The sequence below is a fragment of the Mya arenaria genome, chromosome 12 (genome assembly GCF_026914265.1).
Source record: "Mya arenaria isolate MELC-2E11 chromosome 12, ASM2691426v1".
Taxonomy (NCBI): Eukaryota; Metazoa; Mollusca; class Bivalvia; order Myida; family Myidae; genus Mya; species Mya arenaria.
The window spans coordinates 22,989,535-23,002,575 of NC_069133.1; the positions used below are offsets into that span (position 1 = coordinate 22,989,535).

The following is a 13,041-nucleotide window of genomic DNA, read 5'->3' on the forward strand; positions in this document are numbered from 1 at the left end:
TAAACATGAAAAAAATAAATATCAACATTAAAGTTATGGAAGCCAGAACTACCATGGGATGTGTCATGAGATGTCTGTGCTGCGGAATTCGTATTTGTGTTTTCGGTAACCGACAGCTGTTTAAATTGGCAAGCAAATGGCATTGATTGCATATTGCTTGTGTTGGTCAAGATGGAGATGTTTGAAATGTTCTTGTGGTGTTTGTCACTATTGTGGCTGTATTTGTTGACTGACTGGATATTTCTGTGACTAGTAATCTGGATTATCTGGTTGGCGGAACATTGTTATCAGAAAGTTTTTGTACAAGATGCTTTCTTGCACTATGATTCGTTAGCCATTTATCTCCCGGAATTCTTACAGCTTCATTATTACGGTAAGTATTTGTTGGCATTTAAACCATTTTGTTTACAAACAATGCGGAGGGATATCTAGGTTCCGTGTGATTAGTCTGGCCAATAGAAATGTCTGATAGGTTATCTTACACATGTGTAAGATAAAAATATTCGTAATGGGTATATTACACGGAAAACAAGGGTAAGCATGTGATAAAAGTTTATTTCGACTTACGCAACAAAGCACCCTTGGAGTGACTTTATTCATTAGTTCTTTTATTTACTTAATAAGAGTAAAGCTACTTAGTTCATAACAAGCATTGCAGAAAACTTCGGCTATCTAGAGTTAGCAATTGATTCATATCTCATCTAACGAGACTAACGATTTTTCAGTGAAGAACAGTACACAGTCTTGAAACGTTATGTTGAACATTTCAAAATTTACCTCAAATGCAGATTGTGAAAGTGCTACAGCTACATGTGTTTTTAAAAGTATTAATATATGATCTTTAGGAAGTTTGTTTGAATGGTAATGTACCAGGCAGTGCTGGTGCTAGCTCCGGTGGTGTTGTCGTTACCTACGGCAGCCGTGAGCACCAAACTGCAGCAGGAAAACACACGTTAGTTTCATTTCAGTTTCATTAAAGCCGGATGTTAATGATAAAACGTGGGAAAAATCATCCCATGGACAAAACATCCCATGCTATTTTAACTAGGTAAACAGAAATACAAAAGATCCCACATCGTTTTGTCAGGGTGGACAAAACATTTTGAAAGGGTGATCATAAAATTCTATACTTTAAATCTCTTTACATGACTTTCGAACATGATGTTTTTGGTAGCGAATGGAAACAAACCATAGAAATGAGTGTTAATCGTGCTTTAAAAAGACTCGTATTTGACCCAGTCAAAAAGAACAAATTTCGGCCAGGAAACGTGTACAGTCGAGTAATAGCCAGAAAGTTTGGGAAATAGGAATTTAAAAATGAATCACAAAACAACATGCACAGAACTGCCATAGTTGCCGAGAAAATACGAAACATTGTTGATTGATTCAACAGATTTATTTGTAAACATTGCCTCCTAAGCCACAATCTGTTTGATAACTTTTTTATCTTTAAAGTTAATATACCAAATTAAGATGTCAATCAAAGAATGAGTTTCAAATAAAGAGAGGGCCTACATGTTACAAGAGAGTTCTCATCGCCCGTTTATCTTTGTTTTCTTGACGCACCTTGGACCTTCAACCGGTAGTGGCACGAAAGCCTCTTTTTTAACTGCTGATGTTGAACCAGTACGAATAAACTTCAGAACCGACCGTCGACGGGAACACGATACTAGCACTAATTAAGGAACATGTACACGATCATTGTAAGTCGTGTGAAGTACCGTGGTTTGTACTCAGAGGAACTTCCGGTACTGCAGGGGGATAAGAGTTCGCCTCTACTGTATCTGACTTAATTATCGACGGTTTGATTGATGAATTGGAAGGCAGTCGAAATGGGTTGTGCATTTATGATATCAATATGAGCGCACCAACGCCGTTCCGGATATTACCCGATTACTACATAAATTTGGCTTAGTTGAATATCATTCGTACTATATTGGTACTAGAAAGTTTCCATTCAAATACGCCTGGAAAAGACAACTTAATTATGTGAAAGGTTTTGTCCACCCTGTCAAAATGATATGGGAGGTTTTGTCCACCCTGTCAAAATGATGTAGGAGGTTTTGTCCACCCTGTCAAATTGATGTGGGAAGTTTTGTCCGCCTAGTTAAAATGATGTGGGAAGTCTTGTCCACCCTGTCAAAATGATGTGGGAGGTTTTGGCCACCCTATCAAAATGATGTGGGAGTTTTGTCCATGGGAGGTTTTGTCCACCCTGCCAAAATGATGTGGGAGGTTGTGTCCATGTGAGGTTTTGTCCACCCTGTCAGAATGCAGTGGAAGGTTGTGTCCATGGGAGCGTTTGTCCACCCTGTCAAAATGCAGTGGAAGGTTGTGTCCATGGGAGGGTTTGTCCACCCTATCAAAATGATGTGGAAGGTTGTCCACGGGAAGTTTTGTCCACCGTGTCAAAATGAAGTGGGAGGTTTTGTCCACCCTGTCAAAATGATGTGGGAGGATTTGATCAATGTGACAAAATGATATGGGAAGTTGTGTCCACCGTGTCAAAATGATGTTAAAGGTTGTGTCCATGGGAGGTTTTGTCCTCCGTGTCAAAATTAAGTGGGAGGTTTTGTCCACCGTGTCAAAATGTAGTGGGAGGTTTTGTCCACCGTGTCAAAATGAAGTGGGAGGTTTTGTCCACCGTGTCAAAATCATGTGGGAGGTTTTGTTCACTGTGTCAAAATGATATGGGAAGTTTTGTCCAACGTGTCAAAATGATGTTGGAGGTTTTGTCCACCGTGTCAAAATGATATGGAAGGTTATGTCCGCGTAGTCAAAATGATGTGGGAGGTTTTGTACGCGTAGTCAAATGATGTGGGAGGTTTATTTCACTGTGTCAAAATGATGTGGAAAGTTCTGTCCACCGTGTCAAAATGATGCGGGAGGTTGTGTCCACCTTGTCAAAATGATGAGGGATGTTTTGTCCACCTTGTCAAAATGACATGAGAGGTTTTGCCCACCTAGTCCAAAATTACATGGGAGGTTTTGTCCAGCGTAGGTTTTGCCCTACACTCTCCTGGATTTGTTCATTATAAGTGTTAAAAGTAAAACAATTTTTATTCCTTAATATGTATACATGATGGAATCTCATCATATTTAGGGTATCTAGATGTGATATGAAATTTATTGATACTTAGCTCTAATTGCAAAATTAGTACCAAGGCAAATTAGTGACCTTTAACCAACCATCTGATGATCTTATCATGTTGAATGGCTTGCAAATTGCATATCAAGGAGATTTATCCTTCAATTAATCAAACATTTGGGTCTTGCGTTAGAATATTCTGTATGTTTCTGTAAATAAATTACATTTTCATACTTTACCATTAAGATTCTATTTTTCATGCAGTTCAGTCAACAGAGTTAGGATTGAAGGTAAACTGGAAGATGTCACAAATCAAAAAGAAAGTCAAAATATCCATATTATTGCAAAGTACTTTAAGTGTACATGTAGAAATATTTAAAAAATGAACACTAAAATTGTTTGATGTATATTTAAGTGCAATGATATACATCTGACTTTAACTTTGTAATAGACTTACTATATCATTATTTAAAATTTAGGTAGAACTACAGAAAAATGGAGATGGCCCATGTGTAAATGTACAGTGTGAATGTGCCATAGCCCTGAATGTGTGCTGTGGACATGACTTCTTGGAAAAAAATACTTAAATATAGATGTGTGTAAAAATGAGAAAAACGATGATGACATGATCTTTTTAAATAACGTTATTTAGCTATCTACACATCGCCCAACGACCATGATTAAAGTTGGTCCTTTAATGTTGAATAGAAACGAATGGTTCTACATTGAATATGAAGAGAATCATGTGTGCCAAAATAATTATTTTGTCATTCTTGCTGAATCGACTTACAAGACGTCGTTCCACAACTAACTGTTTGTTCACATTTAATCATTCTTTAGTTTTCTTCAGCAGACAGACAGACAGACAGACTGACAGACAGATAGACAGAAATGTTTATTGCCGTAAACATGCTATAAATAGTTTATCGAAATAACAAGTATAAGCATTAATATAAATAGTTAGTATTGTCACAACAAATTTCATAATACTTAAAATATCAATACGATGTTATTTATATAAGATTTTTTTAACAGAAATATAATGTAAACGTTTTTTTTGATAACAATTGTTCGATAAACTTGTACATACTTGGGTTTCTAATAATACTATGATTTTATCAAAACAATTTCAGATGAAGGCTCAACAAAACAAACAGCACTATTTGCTTTGTTAATATATGACAGTGGGCAATGATCAGACCACTCACTAAGTGTGTCAATACAACGAAAAAACCCGTCTGTCAGTAACAGATATTTGAATACGCTAAAGCATGACTGACTCATAAATGTGAATGACACAGTAGTGTGATCTGGGATATTCGCAAAGAACTTGATTTACAAACGGCAATACATTTTAAACCGGACTGATTTTAAACATGTACATCAGTAAATCTAGACAATGTTAAATTAGGCTTTATAGTCTTCATTTATTCCATAGTTGTTGTGTTTCATAACACTCCAAGTATAAATATTCAATAGATTCAACTTCTGTTAATATTCAATGATATGAACACCATCCAGGCAGTAACTTTTCAGTCCTTGGAATAAAACTATTGTAAAATATAGCACTGGTGCTGCAAACCAACTGTGTAAGGTGTATACAGTATTAAATTTTTAATTAGTAGCCTTTTTGTTAATGTTTCTTTTCCTACCTAAATATAAAAGTTTTGAAGAAAGAAATCCCTCCTCCTACGAGCATATTCAATCATGGCGGTACGTGAAACAAACAATAAAATAAAAGGCCTTAAAACACACATTCATAAGGTCACAAATCACTACTTAACTTGCATAGGTATAGTATTATTTCGAGCAGATATACTCAGTACAATTAGACACCCTATTACTTTTGATGTCGAAAATATCTTTAATTAGGTCAGCGGTCAATATAGCAATAAAACAACATTGAGATTGATTATTTTTTAATCATGTAGCAAAATTTAGTTTTGAACAACTGATGATATTTTGGATCACACACGCATGTTATCAAATCAACCTAAAACTAAAATTCTAAAATCAACGACGCATATATCTACCCAAATTATTTTTGAAAGTTTAACATCGCTTACGCATAGAATGTATACAATGGTTTCTATTCTCTTTTGTGGAATAGCTTGCCATTGTGAAAATAACCTTAACAATACAGGTGTATGTTGTAATCGATCGCGCTGGTATTTTAAATGTCTATTTTACCGCAATCAAATTATTAAACGAGTAAACAATAACATACGTTGGAAACTTTCACAAATAATCAACAATGATGTAATGCTAATAATGTTTTACATGTTTGCTGAAAGGGTTCAGTAGAGTATATTTTACATAAATTTAACATGTTTACCCTCATTCAAGATCTCTGAAGCGTGAATCAAGATCGGTGTCATATTAAAATTAATAAACGGGCAGTCGAAAACGCGACTACTACTTCAATTTCAGCTTGTTTCAAACTAAAGAAATAGGAATCATTTTTTCAGCGTTTATAAACAGATTTGTTTCACTGTCTGTAAGAACGATACCCAAAATGTTCAAATTAAAATGTTTTCATCAATAGGTAAAATTTCATCCCAAAAATGAGCTTGGTCAAAACAAATATTCCAACAATGAAGCCTTTAATTTATTTTTATATACGAATTTATTTATTAATAAAATTTAAAGAAGACCTCATTGTTATACTTATAATAATGAAATAAATAAAATTAAATTATGCCTTGACCAAAGTTCACAAAAGAAGTTGTATCAGTTGGAATGTACATCAACGTTATATGGTTATCTTCCCCCAATATTGATCAATTAACTACTTAAGTCAATCTCAACGCATTTTACCATATAACACCAAAAGTTATTAAAATCGTATATGTTTTAACATCTTTAAATGCGCATTTCATCATAGACTATGTTGAATAAAACCTTTGGTTTCAAAAGGGAAAATATTCCACAGACAAAATATTGTTTGAGCATAATCCATTATTTTTTAACAATTGCTCTATATGCAAGTATATGTTTGCTCTAGAATTATTTTATTTCTGAAATATTGACAATATTTTTATCAACATATTCAATTAAATAAGAATGATTTCAAAAAGAATGAAAACATGCAAAAAATGAATAAAATTGTGCTTTTATGTGGTAAAATGAGTTAGGTACGAGATTGAGATTTTGATTTTTTTGTGATATTGGGCCAAACTTTGTCAAATAATAGCCGTATCAATATGTTTTTGTTTTATTTCTGTCATCAGTGTCTTCATATAATTGAAACTGACACGTGTGTTTTAATTTCAAAAAAAGTCAATATCACGTCCAAAGTCTCAATCTTAAATGTTGGAACAATACTGAATTTAGGACAAGTACTTGTTTAAGTGCAGACGTGATTGTATTGAAATGATATGTTGCATTTAGAGTATTTGTAATTACATTTTGTTATGGTCTTTATATCAAATACATGTAGTAAGCACAATTCATTTACCCAGCTAAAATATTGGATTTAAAAATGTGTTTCTATATGAGCACAAAATTCATGCAATCTGAAATGCAGTCTTGGTTTTGGGGCATACTGTTCATTTGAGGGCTTTGTGCAATGCTATTGTATCTTTAATCATTTCAAAATATGTATTGTTCGGTCAGCTACAAAGAAACGTTTTATGGACATCAACAAACCTATTCACTTTTATATCTACTGATACATCCTTCGCAAGCCAGCATTGATCATTCTGTAAATGATCCGCAATGTTTTCATACGAGTTCTTGTAAAGGTTTACTTTGTTCAATTTTTCACACAAATCACAAAATCCGTACTGGGAACCAAATGTGTCAGGGATACTTTTATAAGTGTCTTTGCGTTTCATCATATCCATATACTTGTTTTTGTCATTTCCCAACTCAATTAAATAGTTTGCAAGATCCTGTATTGTTTCAAAGTTGCCAGCATTTACATACGTTCCTGTAGGTAAAATCGTATCATAATCTGCACCACCTCTGACCACTAGAATAAGATCATCGTTGTATCGATCAAAGAATTTTTCCGTAACATAATCCTTACAAAAAGTGTTCTCCAAAGCTAGATAGAATTTATGTCTCTGTAACGCCTCCTGCGTTTTGTTAGTGTCCAGTTTTCCCTGACCACAGGATCCGTATGTGTTGACTTTCAATCCATGTTTCTGAAGTTCATACACAAAAGCATCCCGGCCACTTTCAGCTTTGCAGTCACCCACCATCCAAAATGCAACGTCTGTTTTCATATTATAAATAGCACTGTAGTCTTTATGCTGAGGTGAATATTTGGTCGCCAAACTTCCATACGGTATGAATACATCTGAATCGAAGCGATAAGTCATTGTCCAATTGAAGGTATTTAACCATGTTTTTGACTTAAAGTTTTGAGCATTAATTTTCAAAGGTGGTTCGTGGTTAAGGTACACCCATACTTGATTAGGGTCACGTTCAGCTCTACTGATGGGTGGATCTTTATCAATTCCAAAGGCCGCGTGATAATAATATACAACTGCAGATACGTTTTTCCATTGGGCATGCTTATTTGTTGCTTTGCAGTTATTATAGAAGCAATTTGATAGCCACTTATTGACCGCACGTTCCGTCGCGAAGGGTTGCTCTTTGTAGAGCAGTATGTCAATGATCTTGTTTGGAATACTGGTAGACTGTATTTTCGTGAAACTTGTATTTGTTTTATGCTTAGAGTAGAAGTTAATTGGAATATCAAACAAAGATGTAACCTTTCCGAGTATCTTGCTTTTTTCGGGCACCGATTGTCCTAGATCCCTTTTTCCAGTACACAACAAAGCCCGGTTTAAATCGACCTTTTTGTACGTCAAATAAAACGGTATTTCTTCTGACAGAACAATCATCATCACAATAAAAATAGCAATCACAACGAAACACAGTTTTGTTCCAACTTTAATATCCATAACGACAGTATTGAAACTAAGGTTAGCGAAGAAACAAACTCCACTGTTTACCGAATACTCCAGATTTATGACAGCCTTTACATAGCAGTATACTCCAATAAAACAGGAAATAAATTGTTTAAATTTCCGTCAGGTGAATTGGTACATATTTAAGATTTAATCAACAAGCCATTAAAAGGAAAGCTCGGTTTATTAATATTTTATATTTGCTTATCCTCTCACTAACCGTTCGAGAGGGTTAAACGCAGACGGCGATCTAAACATCACTGGGTAAAACGCAGAACAAGTAGAAGTTTTTTGGATCCATCCGGATAAACAGTGTTCACTTTGTTCTTTTACAAGATTCATTGAGTGACATAATATTATTGCATTTCAATTCTATAACTGGACTGACAATATCAGAATGTTAAGGTTTGGCTGGTGAGACCAGAGAAGCAGACGAGGGTTGTTGTATTTTGAATAACCTAGACGATATCACAAAATTGGTGGCTAATGTTAGACAAATGCGGATTTGATTTGTGAAGGAACTTGGTTAAAACAAGTCATAGTTTGCCCTCATGATTTAATTCCTTTATCCAAATGTAATTAAATAGAAAAAATCCTGACTGAATGCTTTGCTTTTTTGCTACAGCTGTTTATCTAGAGAGTTTGCAGCATGCAGCTTGACAAAATGAGGGTTTCACTGTGGTACATATGAGCGTTTGGAATGGATTGCAAACAGATCTGTCCAATATTGTCATTCATGACCCAAATGAAATATGGAAGTATCCAGAATACATTGCGTTCACGCAAATGCAATTTAACTCTATCGAATGCTTTATACTAATGGGCAGAAAGCGTGCATGCACGTTGAAGCCCTCTGAACCCGGTTCAAACATCTAAATAATGGATGGACAGATACTACCAGTGAATTTGTCAATGACCACATTATGACACAGGTTGAATCAAACATATATAATTTACAGTGACACCATAGTATGGAACGCTTTTGTGCAACATTGCACAACAAGTACGCATGATACTCCGATCTTTGCTTTAATTGATTAACAAGATTGCGAAGTATTTAGATATAGATCCGTATTTCCTTATACTTCAACTTTGACTCCGTATCAATAACAAAGGTATACGGTGTAAAATACTTAGGTGCAACTCTTGATCCGCATTTTTATAAGATTTTATGGAATTAAGAATTCAGTCTGTTTTTTATTTCTTAATTTGAAATACATCGAAGGAAAGTAGTCTATTATTATACTTTGTTGAGTGTATGTAAAATTTCAATTAAATGATAAGAAAATTGCAGATGTGGTTGTATTTGTGTTTTCACTATTCAAAATAAGGCTTTACGTTTACCTATGATTACATAATAATTATATTTTAGTTGAAACTATGAACAAGTTTAATTTATCCCATTGTTGCTGTGTTTCATAACACCCCCAGTATAAATATGTAAAATATTTAATTGCTGTTAATATTTAATGATATGAACAGCATCCAGGTAAACAAAAATCAGTGACTGTAACAAAACTATTGCTAAATACAGCACTGGTGCTAAGATTCCATTGGGTTAGGGGTATACAAGATTAAATTCTTAATAAGTCGCTTATTAGTAAACGTTTATTTTCCTACCTAAAAATAAAACAAGTTTTTAATTTCTCACTCCTCTTACGAGCATATTTGATCCTGGCGGTTCGTTTAACAAACAATCAAAATTAAAAGCCTTGCAAGATACATTTTAAAGGTCACAAACCATCACACAACTTGCATATATATATATATATATATATATATATATCTACTTAGGGCATTAAGGAGACCGTATGTATTTTACGGCATTAAGGAGACAATTTGTATATTTTTTGTTTTATACTTTATTTTGCTTTTTTGTTGATAATTTAGTATTGAAATGATCATTTATTATGTGTACAAGATTTAGGCTTCTTAAATCAATTAACAAAAAATATACGTAATTTGCGGTCTCCTTAATAATTTGTAAGTATGTTGCAGGTTTTAAGGGGACAGGTATATATGTCGAAGGGTTTATGGAGACCAGTGTATATATTATATTATTTTTGAGGCATTAAGGGGACCATCCATATTTTATGGCATTAGGGGGACAAATTATATATATCTTACTTTTGACAGTGAAGGCTCCCGTAACCTTAAGAGACAACTTTGTAATAGTATTTTTATATAATTGTGTGTAATAAATCCACAAACAATGACCGGTCGAAACGGGAGGACTGCAAATTTCATAGGATATTCATCGGAAATCTTTTACAGACCATCTCATTCATTAAATGAAATTCAGCTTCAGTCACTTGGTATGTGTACCGTTTGATAAACAAAAAATATAATGGCCAGGGGCGGATCCAGGAATTGTCGTTAGAAGGGGGCGTTACTAAGGGGCGTTTGCAGGAGGATTGAGGGTTACTTAGTCAAGAAATTTTTAACAATTTGTAGTCGGAAATGATGCATTATGTGCGTATTTATTTTTTTCTCACATATTGACACAAAAAGTAAACTTGGACGATTTTAAAGACGATTGCGCCCCCTTCTCAATCCGCTAGTGAATGGTGACTTAATATTTGATATATTATGGTTAAATAGAACTTTCAGTTGAATTATATAGAAACTGTAAATGCTAAATACAAGTTCTGTGCTTGTAAAAACAATAAAAGTTTCGTCTGCACAGGAATGTGTCTGTTAACGCTTGAACAGTTAGCTCATGATAAAAGAACATTGTTCATTGGGTTCATTGTGACCCATGGAAGTTTTATTTATTAAATTCCAACTTCCCCTTAAATTTTACTTGCCTAAACTTTAACCGAAGTCAATCAGGGGCCATAACTTGTATTATGGAGTTATGTAACCTCATTGGCTGATGGTCCTGAACAATTGTGTGAAGTGTTAAGTCAATTGAATGAAGGGTATAGAACGCCTTAACCAATAGGCTACGGAGACGGTTTTAATGCATGTACTCAATTGCAGATTCAGGGGGGGGGGGTGATGGGGGGTAGGGGGGGATCGGTCCCAGCGCGCGCGCCGTCCCCCACCCCTTTGAATCGTCCGTTTATAATACGTTCTCAGTCAATATCGGGAAAAAATACAATATTAAGATAAAAATGCACTATTTCGGACTATAAATTAGGGGAGTCTAACCCCCACCCCGGTCCAACATTTTAAGCCATTCAATTTCTGTTCTGAGGGAGGGGCGGATGTGGAAAGATTAAGCCCATGAGTTTCACGTACCCCTTCTTAAGTCAATTCCTGGATCTGCCACTGATATCTGTAATCAGATTTGTTGTTTCATAATGTTATAGTTCCTTTAAACAGTTTAAACCTTTTATGGCATCAAAATAAACAGACGCATGTTCAGTAAAAACATACTCTGTATACAACGTTCTCGTACTCCAGAGTGATGATGCTATGCATTATATTTATCACCATCTGACTGCCAAAACTTTTCCGTTTAAAGAGACTCTCTCATGTTTTGGCACCAAACATATTTTTCCTCGTAATGCATCTGAAAACACTTACATGTATATTTATTTTACTCCTTGGTACTGAAATTGCAGAAATAATAGTAACCAGGTTGATTTTCTTTTATACTTCAATTGCATTTTACAGTAAAGTATTAAAAATTAATCTTGTTCAAGTTGGGAGCAAGCACATGGGGGTGCAGATAACACATAGAATAAAAAACGGATCGCTTATCCACTCGCCCACAGGGACTCATACTAAGGTGTTGAATATTTTAACCTTAATGGAAGTTATTGATTTATCACGTGATTATGTCAATCAACTGATTGTGCAACAGCCTTTTGTTGAATCGGGTTAGTAACGCATTTCAAAATTTTGGACTTCAAAGACTATATTTTAGCACATATCAACATTTATTGAAGGGTTTCAGCCATCAATAGCTTGGCTTTAACACTTCGTTTGATTCACCATACTTTATTTCGTAATAACAATCTATAAAATCCAAGTAAAAGATGCATTTTCAAAACATTCGCTTATATTCACTCAAAAACTCATGTTCGAAAGATTTAAAAAAGTATGTCATAATCATATCCTCTTTAGCGGCTGAGTTTCTTAATATTTAAATCTCTTATAAATTTGCCAAATAAAATTCAACATGGGTAAACAATTATAACAAATAACGTATTTTATGTATTGCAACATATTTATAAAAAGATAAAGTCAATTGAATCAAATGAACATTTTCAATGTACTTTCTTTCTCGCGGAAAGTGGACATTTCATCTTACTCCAACAAGTGTGGGGTATGGTTGATTCTCTTCGTGACTGAAATCAACTTTTTAAACACTTGGTGCATTTCAAATCTAGTCCATATAAACAGCCCCTTCAGATTCTTTGACGATTGCATTTCCATGGGAGATCACTGCGTATGATAAACATACAAGTGTTGTTTAGCCACACTGTGGTTTCAATTATGTCAGGGGCGTAGCTACCCCTCTATTCATGTGAATTCATAAATGTGCTGCGGGGTTCAGGGGCGTGCCCCCTCAGAAAATTTTGAAAACCATGGAGCAATCTAGTGCATTCTGGGCGTTCCGATGTGCATTATTTAGTACTGGAAAATAACCTATTTTAGATTCATGTAGTCAAGTTCGCATACTGCAACTTTGGTTGATTTTTTTGTCAGAATCATGTGGATTCAGCAGCGTATTCACGTATAGGCGGCTACACGCCTGTATGATGTGCATATGAATGTATAATTTGGTTTAAATGATGCATCCTTAATGTAACACCTCCTTGCTGCTACACCAACAGAAATTTCATGGGATGTTAATAGTAAAAGAACTAGCACTGACGTTCCCATTTTTGTCTGAGTCAATTAAATAATAGATAACAAATTACAAGATAAACAAATTTGTTTTGACTTCTTTAATGAATTATATAAAAACATTGTACAAAGATATCATGACACTTTTAAACAATAAGTATGGTTGTCAATTAAACAGTATGCTAGCTTTAAAGATTTAGGCAAACCATTGGAATTTTACAGCGGTCTTAAAAG

The 13,041-nt window shown here is 34.5% G+C and overlaps 1 protein-coding gene across 1 annotated transcript; it reads right to left on the reverse strand.

The window, feature by feature from the left end:
* Nucleotides 1-4,153: 4,153 nt before the first annotated feature.
* LOC128212159 (alpha-(1,3)-fucosyltransferase fut-6-like) lies at nucleotides 4,154-8,070 on the reverse strand. The gene has a single exon (XM_052917455.1). The coding sequence runs from the start codon at nucleotides 7,999-8,001 to the stop codon at nucleotides 6,700-6,702; it is 1,302 nt and encodes a 433-aa protein (XP_052773415.1). The 5' UTR covers nucleotides 8,002-8,070; the 3' UTR covers nucleotides 4,154-6,699.
* Between the last annotated feature and the right edge of the window lie 4,971 nt (nucleotides 8,071-13,041).